Source organism: Populus nigra, chromosome 1 (assembly GCF_951802175.1).
Source record: "Populus nigra chromosome 1, ddPopNigr1.1, whole genome shotgun sequence".
In the NCBI taxonomy this organism is placed as follows: domain Eukaryota; kingdom Viridiplantae; phylum Streptophyta; class Magnoliopsida; order Malpighiales; family Salicaceae; genus Populus; species Populus nigra.
The window spans coordinates 23,483,206-23,502,383 of NC_084852.1; the positions used below are offsets into that span (position 1 = coordinate 23,483,206).

The 19,178-nt window shown below is 34.5% G+C and overlaps 3 protein-coding genes across 3 annotated transcripts; 2 read left to right on the plus strand and 1 right to left on the minus strand.

The window, feature by feature from the left end:
- Positions 1–593: 593 nt before the first annotated feature.
- On the plus strand, positions 594–5,708 carry LOC133705773 (sanguinarine reductase). The gene is made up of 9 exons (XM_062131161.1): positions 594–1,046; positions 2,608–2,720; positions 2,879–2,932; positions 3,041–3,125; positions 3,264–3,369; positions 3,889–3,975; positions 4,092–4,189; positions 4,838–4,947; positions 5,429–5,708. The coding sequence occupies exons 1-9, from the start codon at positions 665–667 to the stop codon at positions 5,492–5,494; spliced, it is 1,101 nt and encodes a 366-aa protein (XP_061987145.1). The 5' UTR covers positions 594–664; the 3' UTR covers positions 5,495–5,708.
- Positions 5,709–5,896: 188 nt separating this feature from the next.
- LOC133705764 (sugar transport protein 14-like) lies at positions 5,897–9,218 on the minus strand. The gene is made up of 4 exons (XM_062131154.1): positions 8,561–9,218; positions 7,365–7,687; positions 6,652–7,281; positions 5,897–6,561 (listed from the first exon to the last, which is right to left on the minus strand). The coding sequence occupies exons 1-4, from the start codon at positions 8,700–8,702 to the stop codon at positions 6,106–6,108; spliced, it is 1,551 nt and encodes a 516-aa protein (XP_061987138.1). The 5' UTR covers positions 8,703–9,218; the 3' UTR covers positions 5,897–6,105.
- Positions 9,219–13,788: 4,570 nt separating this feature from the next.
- On the plus strand, positions 13,789–18,396 carry LOC133689008 (phytochromobilin:ferredoxin oxidoreductase, chloroplastic-like). The gene is made up of 8 exons (XM_062108709.1): positions 13,789–14,222; positions 15,197–15,313; positions 15,865–15,959; positions 16,411–16,504; positions 16,610–16,741; positions 16,916–17,020; positions 17,816–17,866; positions 17,951–18,396. The coding sequence occupies exons 1-8, from the start codon at positions 13,989–13,991 to the stop codon at positions 18,137–18,139; spliced, it is 1,017 nt and encodes a 338-aa protein (XP_061964693.1). The 5' UTR covers positions 13,789–13,988; the 3' UTR covers positions 18,140–18,396.
- Positions 18,397–19,178: the final 782 nt, after the last annotated feature.

Consider the following 19,178-nt stretch of genomic DNA (forward strand, 5'->3'; position numbering starts at 1 on the left):
TAAATTTTTTCTCAATGACAACTTTTTTTCTCTAAGCCGGAATTCAACGATCTCTTCTCTCTCCTCCATTCAAAATAGAAAAATAAAATTTGGTGCCAAAATGTATTTCTTAAAAAATATAGGGATTGATTAACAAAATAGCTTAAAAATAGAGAATTAAAATGAACTTTTTAAATAAATTATAAATTTACCATCTATTTTACCTGTTTTTATCACTTGAGTTGTATGTTTTTCAATTCAACACTCTTCCTCATAAAATATGCAACATAAAATATACAATTTGGTTTTAATTCGAGTTTAAAATAGCTTAATTAATTGTAAAAAAACAAATTGAGATAAAATTGAGATTTTTTTACGTGGTTGTTGTAATTCTTTAGGCTTACTCTCTTCTTCTGTTTTTTCTTCTCACAATTGCTAAATTTTAGATATAAAAAGTTTCTTCTTCTTTTTTCTCATTAAAATCTAAAGAACATTAAGAAGAAAATTGAATAAATATTTTGAAGGACTCAATTTATTGTTATCCAGACACCTCCAAGTGGCCTTTTGAGGTTTACAAGGAGCTTTTGTATTTCGGCCATTCAATAGTTTTTATAGTGAAGAAAAAGAAAAAGCTTTTTTTATTGACATTTTAAACAACACAGAACACCGGAGGACATTCTTGTAAATGAAGCCTCTGCTGGAAACACAGCCATCACAAAATCCAACCGTTTTCAGTTTTCCTGCGAGCTCTGCCACTTCTTTCTTCATGGCTTCCAACCTCTCCTTCACCGCCATCACTGACTTTCCACTTACACTTGGAAAATTCCCAAACCACCCTCAAAGAATCCATCCCTTTCCTCTTCTACCTCTCAATACCTCTTCCGAGTATGGCTCTTTTAAGTGCTTTGCTAGCTCTAGAAGAAGGGTGACGTCACCATTAGTTGCTCATGCGGTGAAAGAAGAAGTGATTGATCAGTCACCAAATTCAGAGGCTACCCTTGGCTCTGAAACCACCCCTCCTTCTTCCTCCAAGCTTGTTCTCGTCGTTGGTGGCTCTGGTGGCGTTGGTACGCACTTATAATACCCTGCAACTGATAATGATGCGTTCACGTGCAGACAATTTGTGGTCTAATGGTACTGTTATTTATGAATTAACAATTTGTGGTATTGTCTTTAGATCGTGGGGTGTGAGTAAACCTAGCTGTTATAGTACACTAAAAATGATGTTCTAAATTCTCAATAATGAAGATATTTGTTGTTGATTAATTACACGTTCATGTGAATTTTAATCATATTTCATGTCATTTTTTTCTTCTCTAAAGCTTGGAAAGCATATGATTAATGATAGAAAGCTAAAAACCTGCAAAAACAGTTTTTTTTTTTAGATTTAGAGACTTTCAGATAATAAAATTAATCGTATCTTTAGATACTGGGGTGTGAGTAAACCTAGTTGCTATAGTACACTAATAATGATGTTCTAAAATCTCAATAATAAAGATATTTGATATTGATTAATCACATGTTAATGTCAATTTTAATCACATTTTCATTTCAATTTTTTCTTTACTAAAGCTTGGGAAGCAGATGATGATTGGTGATAGAAAGATCAAAAACCTGCAAAACAGTTCCTTTTTTAGATTTAAAAACTCTTAAATAATAAAATTAATGAATTTTTAGTAAGAAATTACAATAAATGAGAGAATAAGCTTTAAATTTTTTTTTTAAAAAAATTGACTTATGTTACAAATTTTGAAGCAAGATTTTGCATTTCTGTATGTTGATTTCCTCCCGCAAGTGAGAGGAAACTTTTGGTGACACAAAAGGAAATCTGGAACCTGACCTACTCCCATTTTCCTCCACCTCCTCCTTTCCCCTCCTCATTTTATCTCCCAAACTAAAAATTAAACTTCCTTTATTTTATATCCTATACTTTCCTTCCACTTGCGTCGATAAAAAAATCATGTTTTCCATGAAGGGTATCTGTTGTCTGCAGGACACTATTTTAACATGCAAGTTTTAGCACAGGTATTGATTTTGTGAGGGATTTTGTTGTGCATTTTTCGGAGGAATTTAACCTACTAGTTAATTGGTGCTATTGCAAATGCATGGTTGTGGCCAAGCCTTCGAACATTATATGATGAAATAAACGGGTAAAACATGCGTGACATTTGGAACTTATGAAGGTACATTGCGGGGCGTAAGTAACTATAAAGCTGGGGGAGGGGGAATGGCAGGATTTCAAGTCCCCTTTCTACTTTAAGAACAGGGAACAACATAACTGTTACGCATTTCCCTATCTTTTACCATGGCAGGATCATCTTAGTTCCTGTTAAACTCCGAATTATCAATAATGCAGTTCTTGTGACCGATTCTTTGTTTACATTTTACTGTTAGATAGTTTATTAAGTTAGTGTTTGGTTACTGTTTCAGAACAGAATAGACAGAGATAATGAGACATGTTTCATGTACTTCATGTTTTGAAAATATATAAATTTACTAAAAAATTATCCGAGAGACATATTATGTTTCTGTCTCTTCTGTGTTTGTTTTTTAATGACCCACAGTAACTAAATGCTACCTAAAGTTTTCTCTACTACATTAAATATTAGCATTTTGCTCCCTTTTCAGGGCAGCTTGTAGTGGCAGCATTGCTACACCGGAATATTAAATCACGTTTGTTACTGCGAGATCCGGAGAAAGCAGTAGCACTGTTTGGCAAGCAAGATGAGGAGAAAATGCAGGTGCCTATTTTATTTGCTGATTGATCCTTCTTTCCTGATCATTATCACCTTATACCATTTTCGTTAGCATTCTGGTGCATACAAATTCCTCGCTTCAAACTTGTTTTCTTTCCTCAGGATGTAAAACTTGATCATAAAGAGCTGTTAAAACTTTCTAGGTATATAAAGGAGACACTCGGAACCCAGAGGATCTAGATCCATCTTTGTTTGAGGTTTGTGTTCATCTGCCTATATATTTTTTCTCATATTTCTGGAGGATGCCAAAAATACTTGGCTAGTTTACAATCTAGTTATTAAAGTTTTGTAAATTTATATTGCAGGGAGTCACACATGTGATCTGCTGCACTGGGACAACAGCTTTTCCTTCAAGGCGATGGGATGGAGATAATACACCAGAAAGAACAGGTCAGAAGTTTACCAGCTGCATATTATGTTGAAAGTGTTTAACTTTCTTATCTCTTCAACTCATGAAAATACATACACAAACACACTCCACCTGACAGAAGTTTATGCCTACATTGACTGTGTTGTTTTTTTCTGAAGATTGGGAGGGTGTCAGGAATCTTGTTTCTGCATTGCCCTCAACACTTAAAAGAATTGTTCTTGTTTCATCAGTTGGCGTAACCAAATTCAACGAACTACCATGGAGGTGAGAATGAGTTGTATTTGCAGCGGGCCTATAGCTTGACTGTGTTTGAAATCAGTAAATCAAAGAGTTGATTACATTAATCAACAAATGAAGTAGTAACGTCCTTTCTGATTATCCATCTAGAAATACTTAGTTGTAGCAGGAACAGTTTAACAATCTTTTCAAGGTATTTGGCTAATTGAAGCTTACTCCATATAAAGTCAAACCTATCTGGGTGGTTGGGTTGGCACACGTTCATTAGAGTGAGAGATTTTGCACTTTAATTTGGCTTCCAGACTTTTACTTGACTAAACGCAGCCCTTTGTTTCTAACCTTGCAATGTCTTGGGTGCCTGTATAGGCTAGCATATTTGAATAAATGTAAGGATTCATCTATTCTTTAGTCTCTGGAAATATTTGAAATCCTGCTTAAAGTGGATATCAATCCCTGAGCTTCTTTTTTCTAACAGAACAAATGAAACATCTGCTACCATGTTTTGTCTTGGATTAGATTCATTTGTTTCATATGGTCTCCTTGCAGCATTATGAATCTTTTTGGCGTTCTCAAGTATAAGAAAATGGGGGAAGATTTTGTTCTCAAATCTGGTCTTCCATTTACTATAATCAGGTTTGGAAATACTTTACCCCCGCTTGATGTTGGAAACTTCGATATTTATTTTAGGAACTGCAGAAGAGTTTTAATTTTCAGCGCACGCCTGTATGTTCTTACATGTATGTTTTCAGACCTGGTAGATTAACAGATGGGCCTTACACATCATATGATCTAAATACCTTGCTCAAAGCTACTGCTGGGAAAAGGCGTGCAGTTGTCATTGGTCAAGGTACACATTCTTGTTGTATTTTTAAGATGGTGATTCTATAATCCATTGGTCATTGATGCACATGTTTTACTTTCTGGTGAATAAGGTACTATCAGGAGGGGGATTGTGGTGTTCAGTGTTATTGCTATCTTGAGATTTTCCTTTCATTTTTCATTTGGGATCTGAAGTGTGCAGCTTGGAATTTAATACTACATCTTTTTGCGACAACGACTCTATCATGAACCTAAATTCCTTAGGGTCAACTGAACATAATAAAATAATTTTTTATACGAGTTTAATGCATGATAATGATACTGGCTGATATGCATCAAAACTATCTTGTTGGGTTATTTCTCTAGTGTTTTTTCTTGACCATTGCCCAATGATAAAATCCATTCTTTTCTCATCATACCATTTTGGTACTTTTTGAAAAAGGCTGGTGCCTTGGTTTTCTCAAGCTTCATCATTATTAGATAATAACAGAATCCTTTTCTAATAAGGAATCCTTTTGTAATAAGATCTTTAGGGATACAATTATGTCAATCTTTCCATTGTTGTAAGTGGCAACACTTCTTATGTTTTGTATGCCTTGTTTGCATCCAACAGTTCTGATACCCCCTCTCTTTCACATGATTCTTCTTTTTATTGAATTTTTATCTGGGTTTGCAGGAGATAAGCTTGTTGGAGAAGTTAGCAGAATTGTGGTGGCTGAAGCTTGCATTCAGGCATTGGACATAGAATTTACCGAAGATGAAATTTATGAAATCAACTCAGTTGAGGTATGTTTGTAATGAAAATTACTCCTTCACTTCTATGGAACAATAGAGTAATAGGTTGAAAAAAGTTTCAGTCCAAATTGTTTTCCCTTTTAGGTTCCCATAGAACCTGCTGTCGATTTATGATGTTGATAAGATGCATACCGGGTTGTTTTATTGCTACACGTTATGGCTTCAAGGACCTATTTTTTTATATTTTTTCTCCTACCATTTGGCAAGTGATGTGACCTTACCCCTGTGTGGTGAATGTATGAAGGTACATTCACCACCTTTGACAACTAAATCACTTAGTCTGTGATATCATTCAATCACTAAATTTTGACAAGGTATAATTTGTTTTCGCTCCATTTGTGTGTATTCCTGCAGTCCTTTCCAAATCATCCGTGTTGCCATATTGTTGTCTGGTTATCTTTAGAACCATCTCTTGTGGACATATGATTTGTGGAATTGCTTCATTATTGAACCGAAGTTATTACTTGTGCAGGGAGAAGGTCCTGGATGTGATCCGCAAAAGTGGAAAGAGCTATTCAAAAATCCTCAATCACAATGATGTCCTTCGATGAGAAATGTGGAGAGAAGTATACAAACTATATACACTGTCCAGTTGAATCTGATGACTTTCAGAGCTTGTATAGTATTCTTCTTTGTTTTAACAATTAAAGACAGGCATATGCACAATCCTGTGAACACAGAAGATTGCATCACTACTTTGTTGTTAATGTAAATGAAAAGCTAAAAGGGGGGGGGGTCATTTTTTTTTTCAACTGGGGAAATATCTATGGTTTCGTTATGCAAGAGTCATGGTCTCAGAAAGAGGAATCTCTATGGATACAAGAGACAAGTTCGAGAGGTCTCTTCTTTTCTTCCTTTCTCTGGTGTGGTTCTTTTTGAGTGTTGGATTTCGATTCAAAAGTAATGGAAACAACCGTTCCTTGGATATTAGTCATAGGAATATTCAATTTTAAAAATAACTTGATTCCACCAAAAAAATAAACAGAGAGAGGAAATGCTTGGCAAAAAAAGTACTGCCAGGATTTAATGTATATTTATCCATAGAAATGCCTAACCAAAGAGAAACATTATCTACAGAAATGTAATGTAAAGGAAAATTAAACAATGAACTTGAAAAGGAGAAGTTTTCCCCGAATCTGGAGATTTGTTCTAATTTCGTTGTCCCTTCTCTCCATCCAGTCCATCATCATTAGTGCCATCCCCTACTATTTTCTTCCAGAACCAATGGTTCTGGAAGAGAAGATATATCTCTTCTATTGGAACTTGCTTTGTTTCTGGAAGGAGAAAGAAGATGAAGCTGCCCATGAAAGCGACCAAGCCAGCAAATATCAAAAAAATCCCATAACGAATATGGCAGAGAGACACGAGAAAGCATTGTGCTATCAAAGCTGTGAAGATCATGTTGACACAGACAACAATGCTTTGGCCAGCTGACCTTGTCTCCAGTGGAAAGAGCTCGCTTGGAACTAACCACCCTAGAGGACCCCAAGACCTTCCATAAGCAAAGCAAAACAAGCAAATGATAATGACTAGGAATACGCTGATTGCTTTCGGGAGAGTTACTCCTTGTCCAAACTTCAGGGCCAAAGTTATAGCCAAAGCCACCTGCAGATCAAACAATTGAGTTAGTATTCAAGCCGTACAGAAATGCTAAAGAATTGATTGAGGCTTGGCTTGTTCGGTTACTCTAATTACCATGTAGCAGAACATTTCAATACTAGCTTCAATAAAGAAAGTTCTTCTGCCAAATTTGTCTACTAATGCCATTGACGTGAGGGCGCCGACAACAAGTGCACCACTAGTAATGACAGATGAATAAAGAGAAGTTCCTGACCCAAAACCCAAGCTTTGGAAGAAGACAGGAGCATAGAAGAGTATAGAATTCATTCCAGTGAGCTGCTGAAACATTGGGATTCCCAGAGCGCCTATTATCAATTGTGGGCGATTCTTCCGTGTAAGAAGATTCCTGAAAGGGTGCTTTATGGCTTTTGCTTCGTTACTTGCATCAATAAGATCAGCAAACTCAGCATCGACGTTAGTTGTACCTCTAACTTTCTCCAAAACTTTTCTGCCTTCTTCTAATTTTCCTTGTTCTACAAGGCTGTTGGGGGTCTCAGGAAGGAAAAGAGCACCTACACCCATTAAAATTGCAGGGATTATAGCTGAACCAAGAGATAGCCTCCAACCCCATGGATGGATTTTTTCAGTTCCGTAATTTACAAGGTTTGCCACAAGGATCCCCAAGCAGGTTGTTAATTGAAACAGCTGATTATATCTGCCACGGGTTTTTGCAGGAGCCATTTCTGACAGATACAAGGGAACTGCCTGTACCAATAGAACAAAAATGCCGTAAGAAAATTAAGAGGCATGCTATATTACTTTTTTGGCTTAGGGAGCATTAAGCATACCTGGTTGCTGAATCCAATGCCTACCCCAAGAAGCAATCGTCCTATTATCAGCATTGCAATATTCATTGCAAATGCATTCATAATAGCTCCAAAAAAGAAGCTTAATGCTCCACAAATTATGCTTGCTTTCCGGCCTTTACTTCTGGTCAAATGGGATGCTGCAAATGTGAAAATAAGGGCCCCAAAGTACAATGAAGATGTAAATAGTGTAAGTATCTGGTTGTCATATTTGCAGTAATCGGTCTCATGGAGATGCTGCTGCTTCCTTCTATACACTTGTGGAAAGAATTTCTTTAAGAAATCATCCATGGAAGTCACTCCACCTGAAACAACCATTTTCATGTTAAGCTATCGTCTTCTTTTGCAACGAGTGTAAAGTGGGATTTGCTTGAACATGAACCGATGTGCAATGCAAACATTCTATATCAGCATATTAAATCTACTTTGAACTGTGAACGGTTTGTTAAAAGTTACCTACAAAAGAAACCTGTTCTTAGTTTTTTTTATACAACAAAACAGAGTGAAGCTGGGGTCCTACCTATATTCTGATCTGTAGATATTAATTTCTATGATCTTGAGAGAGGATATCGTGCAAATATTCTAATCAAAATGAAAAATACATGTACTAATAACATCAATAAAGTTTCTGTTTCATCAGTCTGCATGCACAATTTCGTTTAACCAGAAAAGTCTCAACACCATACATGTAAATGTATGTATAATCTGCCATAACAGTTTTCTCCGGAAAACATTTTGCCTATTTCAATTCCCTTGCAATTATCAGATTGAAAAGAGAAGCAAAGAAAAGAAAGATCAAATGATGGGGCTCATTTTTGGTGCTCTTCACAAAAGTCGCAAGTGATTGGCACTGGTAAGCGATGTAGAGTGTGCCGTGCCTATAAGCCAACTTGTCTCCAAATTGTTTAACTTTTTGGTTCTCCATTGCTCTTACTAATTACTATACAGATGATGATAAATCCATAAGCCAAGACCACTACCAATTTCGTTATATTCTATAGTGAAGTTGCTCATGTTTTAATAAGAGAAAGGCATCTAATTAACTAATGTTTGGACAGAAACTTGATGACCTGACAAGTGAAGACAGATATTTTGTACCCACGATCCATATACATAAAAGAGAAGGCTAAAGCTTTAAAGACTGATCAAGAAACACAAGAAGTGAAAGAGATACTAACCGGATACACCAAGATCATACCCAAAAAGGGATCCTCCCATTGCTGCAACAAGGCAAGAAAAGATAAAATAACCAGTGGTTTTATACTCGTAGAGATGAGCCCTCTTTAGGGTTGCTCCATCAGCAAACGCCCCTCCTGCCATCGCGTTCTCTCTACTGTTCTCCCTCTCCCTCTCTTCAAAAGTTTGCTATCAGAACATGAGAGGACACTAACTGGAATTGGAAGGAGAGTAGAGTTATAAAGAGAAAATCTGTTGTCTGTTTTTGAAAGTCAACCGCTGAGGTGCTTGCATTAATATTCAATATTCTATAAATAATCAAATTCAAATATGTCTAATAAGCTTTGTTTAATTCTTAAAAAAAAAATCTTTGGTTTTTTACGTCAATGGAAAAAGGACAAAAACTTTCATGAACTGTTGATAACTTAGATTATTATTTTATTATTATTGATATGCACATCTAACAACGTATATATACATATACCAAGAGGGGATGTATTTTTTAATATAATTCTGTTGCTGAGATTGTAAAGTTTTCCCAGACGATTGCAAAAGATTAAAGATGAGAGGAGTGGAATAGAACTTTAAACCATGGGAACTCCCTAGGCATGGACAAGGAGGGATTGCCAATTTGTTCCTTAGATGACGGGATTTTCTTTTTCTGGGGCAAGGGATTCATAGCTTTTTCTTTTCTTTTCTTTGACTAGGATTACTGGTTCTTGAAGTCATCACATCAATCTTATCCATGTTATTCTAGTGGTTTATAATTGAGTTTTCTCACCTGTCATGTCGGAGTTTGTAGCAGATTTAAATTATACAGCATCCACTTGCAAATATATTTTGCTAAGTTGTTGTTTATTACAATATAGAGTCCATTTTTCTTCACAGATGCCAACTTTGTCTAGCTGCATTTTCCATGTCCGTATTCGCTATTTGATGGCGATAATGACAGGCAGGGTGGGCAGTAGTTGTGGTGGCCAGGGAACAGTGGAGCAGGCCAGATAAAACAATTCCGAGTATGAGTCCATCACTCCTTAACAAAAGCTTATCGTGGATTGAAAAATGCGGCAGATGTAGATGCGGACTCTATTTATTTGTACAGTATAACGATGTTTTTGTCTTCCTCGTGGAAAAAAAAACCAACTTGAAACCAGTTATTATCAAATTGGTTGGGAGTGAGTATATTTATTTCTGTTTTAAAATTATACAGAATAGACTGAAATACTTATAAAAGCAAAAAATTCAATACCGGATTTTTTTAGGGCAATTTGGTATTTTCAAAATGAATTTTTTTGTTATGTGTAAAACAATGAGTAATTTTATATTTGACTAAATATAAAACATAATAAAAAATATTATGAAATAACTAAAATATCATTGAAAGTTAATAAATTAAAACTTGCCTTTAATGGTTTTTTTATCTTTTCACAAATATTTTTATATTATTATCAAGTCAGTTCATGGATAATTTGGTATTTAGAAAAATAAAAAAAAATGACGCAAGAGGCTCATGGAAGGTGGCCACACTATTTTATTATTTATATTAATTTTGATTTTTATTCTTTAATTTTTAGGATCTTTCTACTATTTTTTTTTCTTTTCAATTTTACCTTTTAGTCAAATATAAATTTTATTTTGTATTTCGGTTTTGATTCTTGTTTTTTTAATTATAGTTTTTATAATCCTTCTGTGTATATAATTAAATTTTTTTTTTTAATATTTGATTGATTGAGAATTGGACTTTATAATTATTTCAATTATAGTGTTTCGAGTCTAATAATTCAAATTACAAGTTTGAAAATCTAACAAGGTTTTTTAAAAAAAACAAAGAGCCTTATAATAATACTTTTTATTTTTTATCGGATTATTCCAATCTTGAAAAATGAGTCATGGGTTGACAGGATATCCGCGGTTGGCTCAACCCTAATTACCAAGATTACAGGTTTATCATGCCAACTCTAATTGACTATAATTAGTTTTTTATGTCCCTTTTTTTTATCTAGTTTTATTTTTTTGTATTTAACAAGTTGTGGATTATTTATATTCTTTTGAAAAAAATATTTTTCCTCATGTTATTTTTATTTAATTAAAATAAAACTAACTTATTTCATCCATCCATGAGTCTATAATATGATGAAAGTCATATATTTTTATCTTTACTTAATCAGGTATTTAAACATTATTTTTTATATAAAAAGTAATCCCACCCCACGGGAAATTGCGTGAGTGCTGAGGCTAGTCTTTATCCAAAAAAAAACTAGTGACGAGGAAAGGATTCAAAGATGTCAGCCAAGTCAAACTTCTGGATATTTTAACCATGCAGTTCGTTGAAATGCAAGCTTTCAGCTGTAATCTTGGCCTTCTTAGTTCAAATTTTCAACACAGGATCATGTTGACTGGACTGGAGCTTATCTAGTGAATATGAAAATAAGATAATTTAGACTATTCCTAAAGAGGCCCCCTGCTAGTCAGCTTACAACTTGGAGGGGGCCATTATTTTCGCAGCAGCAAAGTTGAAGGGCGATGTTATTTCGACCGTCGGCAAAGCAGGAAACCTGCCATGGCCCCGATCTAACAGTCTCAAATTGAAGTGCGAAACTTTCCAGGACAATAACAGCTAGTAATCAAGCCTTGATCTAAGGAGAGGCAGCAAGAAATAAGCCCTCTGAAAGCAGGACATCAAGCAATGTTTAAACAATGGTGCTGGCTGAGAATGGTTCTTAATTGGAACTAACATTATGTAAAGCGATTGGACAGACTGAAAGGAAGAGTGGCGGCGGGGACCTGAGATATTGTTTATGTGCTTTCATAGATAATAGAAGGCCGTTGAAACTGTTGAGAGATTGAATTTTAAAATACATTTTAGTTTAATTCATATGAATTTTTAGTTATGATTTATTAATTAGATTTTTTTTATTGAATTTAATTTAATTATTGTGCAGTATTTTATTTAGTTGGTCATAAACTCAATCGATTGTTCTAGTTAATGGTTTAGAATTTATATCCTATTTTTTAAAATTTTAAAGGATTTTTAATGAATTAAATAAAAATTACAAAAGATACATATTTTTCCAATCCCTATTCTTCTCTTTTTTATAACTTTTTTCTTTACTTTTAATTCTTAACTTCTTTCTCTAAAAGTTTTTTTTCCTGCCTTAATTTTTTGGATTCATTATTCCGTATCAAGAGGATTTCTGAAATCAGACAAAAAGACAAGAACATCCAGTAATATATCCACTTAACTGAGATCGGTGGAATCCAGATTAGGAATCAAATACCTTCCTAAGCATGAACAGAAAAATCTGCACAGCAGTTGGTTTATGTTGTGGTTGGATAATCATCTTTACCAGCAGTCCTCCAGGTCCAACGCATCAATGATTGTATGTTTATCATGAAAGGGTTCTAAATATAATGAAAGGTGTGTTCTTCCCTTCTTCTCTCAATTCTAACAATTTCTTTTATGCCTGTTTACCACCTGACATGGCTTGGCTGAGCAACAGCTGCAACAGGAGATGAACATAGATACTAAAATATTCCTACCAAGGTCTAACAGCCAGAGTTTGGATCTGGTGAAGAGATCAAGGCCAATCCTGACGCTGTTTGAACCAAAGTTATTAAATATAACCTGCTGACTCTGCTCAAAACCCGAGTCATGAATTGAACGGTTAAATTTATGTTAATCTAAAATAATATCGCTTCAATATCTAAAAACCATAAAATGATATAGTTTTGAAAAACTTTTTTATTTTCAAGAGTAAAAGTGGATTTTAACTGGTTCATTAGAGTTATATGTTGACTAATTAGATCGATAAGATCAAATCAGGTTTGATTTTTAAAAACCCGATCCAATCAATGCAACGTTGACATATCATTGAATTAATTTGTCAATCCAAGCTAATTTTATTAACAATGATCTGAACCCTGAAATGCAAACCTACTTTCTCAAGAATTTACATGGAGAGTTTTCACACACAATAAATTTGAAAATAATTTCAAGGATAAAAGGTGTTTTTTTCTAAAATTTAAAATTTAAAATTCAATAAACAAAAATAATTGTATGATTTTATATGGATAGTTTTAATATAGTTCTTAAAATGTTTGAACATATAGTTACTAAAACTAATATGATTTTTAGATTGGGCATTACACATTCGACCATGTAATCATTTTGGAAACCATATGATTAATTGATATGATTTTATAAGGACCCTGACAAGATCTGGAAGCATTCCAACTAATGTTATATTTATTGCAATTTTGTGAATTTTTAATGTTCAAATAAAAAATAATTCCTAATTTTTAAATATTTAAAAATTATTTTTGAAAATATATTTAGATTTTTTAATTAAAAATATCAAAAGAACTTGTTAGATAAAATGAAGACTCCAAAAGAGGAAACCAAAAAAAGATAGAGTAAAGAATGTATTATTGAATTTTGTAGTACAAGTCTCAATGCAGCAATATTTTTTAGTTTTATTTTTCAATATCTTTAATATTAAAGTGATTAGAAATTAAGTTTTGTTATTTATTTCGGTTTGTTTTCTGCAAAGTTATTATATTCTCATTATTTGGGTTACAGGTTTTGCAAATTATTCCAAGTAGGCTCAGATTGTTTTATTGTGTTTTGTTTTTAAATTAATTTTTTTTCAATTGATTTATTTTTTATAGGGTTATCTCAGTCACATGCTTGACATGTTAATTTGGGTTGACTCGGATCATTTTTTGGTTTACTTTCTATGAGATTATCTCAGTCTCATGACTTGGTTCATGAGTTTGGTAGGTTAACTTGAATTGAATTCGGTCATTTTTTATGTTTGTTTTTAAAGTGAATATTTTTTTTTCAATTTCATCATTTAACATTTAATCGATTAAAAATTAAACTTTATAATTTATTTCAATTTACTTTATATAGAATTATTATAGTCTCATAATCTATATTGTGAATTTATAAGATTAACCCGAGTTAACTTGAGTCAATCCAATAAATTATTATCTTAATATTTAGTTTAAAACATATTGTCTTGAATGATTTTTTTAATTAAATTATATATTTTTTAATTTTTTATGTTGCTTTTTATTTTTATTTTTTTAAAATCATTAAAGTAACTGTATTAAATTTTCATACTATTTAGTTTTTTATTAAAAAAATATTAATTTAACCAAAATGTTTTTTTTTACATTACCGGCCAACGAACTAGTCATGCCTATTTAATTCTGAACCTGGTAGATAGATTTGAAAAATATGGCCACACATAAGAGAATGGAACCATCGATTTCAATGCCTGAAAAATGTGCAGGAAGAAAGGTAGTAAAGTACTTGAACGGACATGTCATGTAAGAATAAAAGAAACAGGCAGATATCAAGTACTTTTTTTTTTTTTTAGAAAACGGTGAGGTAATGTTGAGAGTTTCAGTGAAAGCTTCACTTCAATGGACTTGTGTTCTTCTTTACTAAGCTCTCGCTTATCTTCTTCACTAATAAAACCTCAGTTACTAACCAGCAGCTTAATCACAAACAGCATCATCCCTAATTGCACAAGCAAGAAGTGTAAATCTCGTCATGTCTTGAAAGCCTCTGCAGGTCCCTTTTCTTACCAGAAGTTCATTCATTTCGCCATCGACGAAACCAAACGGCGAACCCTTTTGGTCCCTTCTCCTCTCCAGGTATTATTTTATTTCTCGCTTCCCTTTTTTCTTGTATTGTTTGTGGGAAGCAGAAATGGGTTGGTTTTGTTTGAATCGAGCTCTTCTCTTCAGTTTGTATTGAGATTCTTTATTGAGTTTTGTTTTTAGAAGGTTGGAAATGAAGTTGGGCTTTGGTGTTTGAATTATAAAGGAGTTTACGGTGGCTTTTTTGGTCTGTAACCTGGGAAATTGAGGGGATAATACCATAGAAATATTTCTGTGATTTGTCATACTTCGGCCATTGATTATTAAAATTTTAGAAGTCTGGCTTAATCTCTCATATATTTTATCGGCCATTGATTACAGAGAAACTGCATTTTCGTTGTTGTTTCATTTGTTTGGTTTCCAAGGGCTTAGACGCTTTTCTCCTTTTCCTTTTAAACTTAATTTCTTTCATGTTTTACGCATCTTCCAATTTTGTTTAAGAAATGCGAGTAAAGAGTTGAGCAAGGGATGAGATGCCTTTCTTTAGCTGCTTGTAACAGAGTGGGTGCTTAGTATCTAAGCCAAAAGATTCCGTTTTGATTTGCTTGCATGTTTTGGCTCTAGTAATTGTACTCAACGTTGGTCATTGCACAAATATGGACCTTGATGGTCATACAGTTGAAGATAGTTTCTCATTCCCTCCCCAATTTACTAACATGGATTACACAGCATTAGGACACTAGTATCAGACACAATGACCTCTAGAGTCTACAATTCTCAGTTCTTTCAGCACTCTGTTTCAGATGGCTGTGCCTTCTGGTTTCTGCAGAAGGAAAAACTTGTGGTTAGTCAGTTTATTGATTTCTCGCTACGTAATCAGCCAAATTCAAAGAAATTCTTTTACTGATTGCTGCACACTGAATTTCAATAAATAAACAAACAAAACTCTTTGGCAGCTGAAAACAATCGATTATTTTAGTTGTATATTATGATTACATATATCACAAGAAGAACTTTTTTGAGACCAGGAGAAATATAGTTCCATGACTGCAATGGATGGAACAACAGAACTTCAATTGCTTTCATTCCAAGCCCCCAAGATGAGACTCCTACGTAGTTTGAGCATTGAAAATGAAGCAATCCAGGTATGATTCTGTAGCGAGCTCGTTTCTTTTTATGTGTTCTTGCACCCTCGGGTGTTTGAGGGGGGAAAAATCATGAGTGCGTAATGTTAATTTGAGTTTTTTCTTATGATAATTACATTTTACAGCTAAGTTACTCATTTTCGTTATCGGGCTTTGTGTGCGTTCATTTACCTGCCAGCGTAAAATGTATCTCTTGTACTTGGCCTTAATTATCACTGGCATATGTGTTATAATTATAACATAACCTTCTAAAGGAAATAATTAAACTTCTTCAGAATTCCATTCATACTTATTTAGGTTTTTTCATCACAAGGCTCATGGCAGCGCTTGTGCTACATGCTCATGTTAAATTATTTTTCTCATTCCCTCCATTTTAGTTTCTCCCAACTTTCCCTATGACTTATGATCTCGTCAAAAAGGAATTTGTGCTTCCAGGTTTGCAAACACAGTTACAGGCACATTTTCTAGCACCACAAAAATTCTTTGGCTGCATGGAGACATTGAGCATTTTTTTTTTATCTGTAATAACTAACCTCTGAAAATTTGTTCAGATTTTGGATTTTGCTGTTTTTTCCAGACCTGAATTTGATGTACCCATATTTTGTGCCAACTTTTTCACCACTGCTACCATGAACATCATTGTGTTGTAAGCTCTCTTGTCTTCCTTTCTCTGTGTTCTTTTCTAATCCTGTTTTAATATTCTATATATATATATATATATATATATATATATATATGGAAGCTTTTTCTGCTTCTGTTTGGGTTTTTAGTTTCTTGTTCAGCTTCGTATTTTCATTCTATTGCTCAGAGTTTCTCTTGATAATTTATTTATGCAAATCTGATGTGGAGCAAGGAAAAGAAATGAAGCTCATCATTTTGAGATTCAGTTCTCTCTACTGTTTCACTGGCACCATAGGATGTTCCCACTTTCTGTTTTGATTTGCATGCATGCCTTTTTTTGCTGCTTGTTTCAGCTATCAACCACCATCCCCCCCACCATCCCAGCTCGTTTTGTGGCATCCAACATAAAATCTTATTTCTTTAAGCTGGAACTTATTACCAAAGCACTAAGGTTTCCGGAACTGCTACCATTGTAGGGACCTCAACCCCTTGCACAATGTCATTGACCAAAGACACTACAAGGAAAAGTACTTTAAGAGATTAATTCCTTTAGGTCTCAGGTATAGCGAGGTAACTTAAATGCTTTCTCATGGAACATCAAATAGACATGACTTGTTTGTTTCTTGATCCATTCTAAAATCAATGGTATAGTGACTGAACACAGATTTCATGCAGCTTTTTCCTTGGGGAGGAAAGCTCACAAGCGAGTCCTTGAAGTTTTTCTCACCGATCGTGATATGGACCAAGTTTCCTCCGAGTCAGGATAGATATGAATGTTTATATTCTGCTTTCAAAGAGTACTACAAGGTTGCTTAGTGGTTTTAGCTGCTTGTTCATGTTACATTTAAGCTAATATGCTAATGGTGAGATATAAACTGGAGTTGGAATGAGAATCGGCATGGATTTGGTAGTTCATATTTGAAATAAAATGTAAAACTCCAATTTGAGCTGGTCAATTATTATTATCCTGTTCTCTTTTAGGCATGGCTTGAATTGATTGCCCAAGCACCAGAGGAGATAGATGCATCTTATATTAAATGCAATCGTGAAGCGCAGCATAAGTATCTAACATGGAGAGCAGAAAAGGTGATTATTTGATGTCTTTTCCCCCTCTTGATCTCCTCTTACCTTATTTCATGTGAACCATCATATCTGTCAGTCTCTCATGATCGGCTATTGGACTTCTAAAAGCTCAGATGCTTGAAGTGATCATAGCATGTCTTCATTTCTCTACTTTTCTTCCTTTGAAATGTTTCAAGTATGTTGTGTAACTATAATTTGAGTGCCAATCAACTGGGCAGTAATAAGTTTTTGAAGCCCTTGAATTGAACTTCAGAGATTAGAAATGATCATTTGATGCTAGAAAATAAAAGGGTAGAAATTGAGCCAAATTGCCTTTTAGATTAACTATATAAGAAATTTGGTTCCTTGAGGTGAAAGAAAGAAAGAAAAATACTTGTTTTCTATGTTATAGCCTCGTGATTCATTTGGAATAAAATGAATAAAAAATGAATAGATGCTCTCAACTGCAAAAAGTTGTTTGAACAAGTAGCATCTTGAACAGGGAGTTTAGATTTCAGGAAGGATAAACTTCTGGTTACCCAGTTTTCGAAAATAAAAGGGCTGAAAAGAATCAACTTGGTAGCTAGAATTGCTATCATTAGGGTCCTATCCAAACTCATACTTTGTCTTGGACTCTCACCTGACAAGGCATATTGGTGCCTTCAGGTGGATATCTATAGTGAAATTCTTTAATTACAGTATCATTTATGCAGTGCAATTGCATAATTACAATGTTTGAGCAGATAAATATTTGGCACCTTTCCAAACTTCTCTCATTTCTGGCCCAGCATATTTGGCTAATGTAAATTCTGGAAGCAGGATCCCGGCCATGGAATTCTTAAAAGGTTGATTGGAGAAAGGCATGCACAGGTATCACTCTCAACTTACTGGATCTGTTATCCATTATTTGCAACTAATTGCTGACGCAGTTCTTAATTCACATCTGCTCTATAGGACTTGGTTAGAGACTTCCTCTTCAATGGACTTGATGAACTAGGAAGTAAAGGGTTTTTGGATTACTTTCCAGAATATCGCTGTGAAGATGGGTCTGTAAATGAGAAGCGCAGCATCCTTGGAAAGTCTTTTGAAAATCGTCCTTGGGATGCAAGAGGAGAATTCATTGGTGATGATATTAAAATTTAGGTTACTATACCGTCTTCCCGATGAGTTCTCTGGTTTTTCTCATCCTGTGTCTTTATGATTCACCTTTTCTCTAAATTTAGGGAATTTTGCTTGTCTGTAATCTCCCCAAGAAGAATAGAGACATCCCCTTGCATCATATACTGAATTTGTGTAGTGAATTTACCAAGTTTGATACTGTATTTGTGTATTTACCAAGTTTACATTTTGTCAGGAATATATATCATTAGGAACACCCCTATATCACATTTTGTACTCAATTTACTGCATTTGTGTATTTAATTACGAAGTTTGCCTTTTGTCAGAAATAGATCACAGGGCAATTTGCCTGCTGATATGTGTTTCGGGGTGCATTGAGAAATAAGGAATCTGGAGCGTAGAAAACATTTGAAGATACATGGATTATTCTACCTTTTCTGCGTTCATGTTTTCCCTATTTGATCATTTATAACAAGCTAAAATATGCCCTGTTGTTGCCTCCTGTCCTCCGATCATCCTCATGACCACGCCGGCATGTTCAGAACGCTCACTTTTAAGTCAAACAAGGGCATAACCGCATAAGACTTGTGCATGAAGATGATAACAGATCTTCTAGCACGAGGGCTTTTTCACTGTCCTTTAAATTTTCAGAAATCATTATGAAACTAGTTGAAACAAGTTCAAATTTTTGGGCCCAAAGTTCTTTGATTTCGACGAGTATAGTTGTAGGAACATTCGACTGATGGAAGCCATTCGTTAAGAAAGCCAGACCACTTTCCAAGAACAATCAAACTACACCTAACTAGGAGACACTGACTCGGAGGACTTGCTCATAGGTCATTGCCGACCCAAGAAACATTAATAGATTATACTTTTCCGTACAGGAGCTTTTTTACTGCAAAGTGTCGATAACATGCTTGAGAATTGACCGTGAATAAAACAGAGCCGCCATTGTCACAATTCTTTTGGGCAGTCGCTTGCTCGATACATATAAGGTCTCGAGCAATCCGGAGGTAGATGGCGTCCATAACTTTCAGTCACTGCTTCTCAGTCTTGGCAGATT

What these genes read in the sequence shown, in the direction of transcription:
- LOC133705773 (XM_062131161.1), top strand. Translation starts at nt 665, where the DNA reads ATGAAGCCTCTGCTGGAAACACAGCCATCACAAAATCCAACCGTTTTC. An exon ending in TAATACACCAGAAAGAACAG is followed by an intron (nt 3,126 to 3,263) that starts GTCAGAAGTTTA and finishes TTTTTTCTGAAG; the next exon opens with ATTGGGAGGGTGTCAGGAAT. An exon ending in TGCAGTTGTCATTGGTCAAG is followed by an intron (nt 4,190 to 4,837) that starts GTACACATTCTT and finishes CTGGGTTTGCAG; the next exon opens with GAGATAAGCTTGTTGGAGAA.
- LOC133705764 (XM_062131154.1), bottom strand. Translation starts at nt 8,702, where the DNA reads ATGGCAGGAGGGGCGTTTGCTGATGGAGCAACCCTAAAGAGGGCTCAT. An exon ending in GTATGATCTTGGTGTATCCG is followed by an intron (nt 7,688 to 8,560) that starts GTTAGTATCTCT and finishes TGGTTGTTTCAG; the next exon opens with GTGGAGTGACTTCCATGGAT. An exon ending in TTGAAATGTTCTGCTACATG is followed by an intron (nt 6,562 to 6,651) that starts GTAATTAGAGTA and finishes TTTGATCTGCAG; the next exon opens with GTGGCTTTGGCTATAACTTT.
- LOC133689008 (XM_062108709.1), top strand. Translation starts at nt 13,989, where the DNA reads ATGGACTTGTGTTCTTCTTTACTAAGCTCTCGCTTATCTTCTTCACTA. An exon ending in ACCATGAACATCATTGTGTT is followed by an intron (nt 15,960 to 16,410) that starts GTAAGCTCTCTT and finishes CTACCATTGTAG; the next exon opens with GGACCTCAACCCCTTGCACA. An exon ending in CTTTCAAAGAGTACTACAAG is followed by an intron (nt 16,742 to 16,915) that starts GTTGCTTAGTGG and finishes GTTCTCTTTTAG; the next exon opens with GCATGGCTTGAATTGATTGC.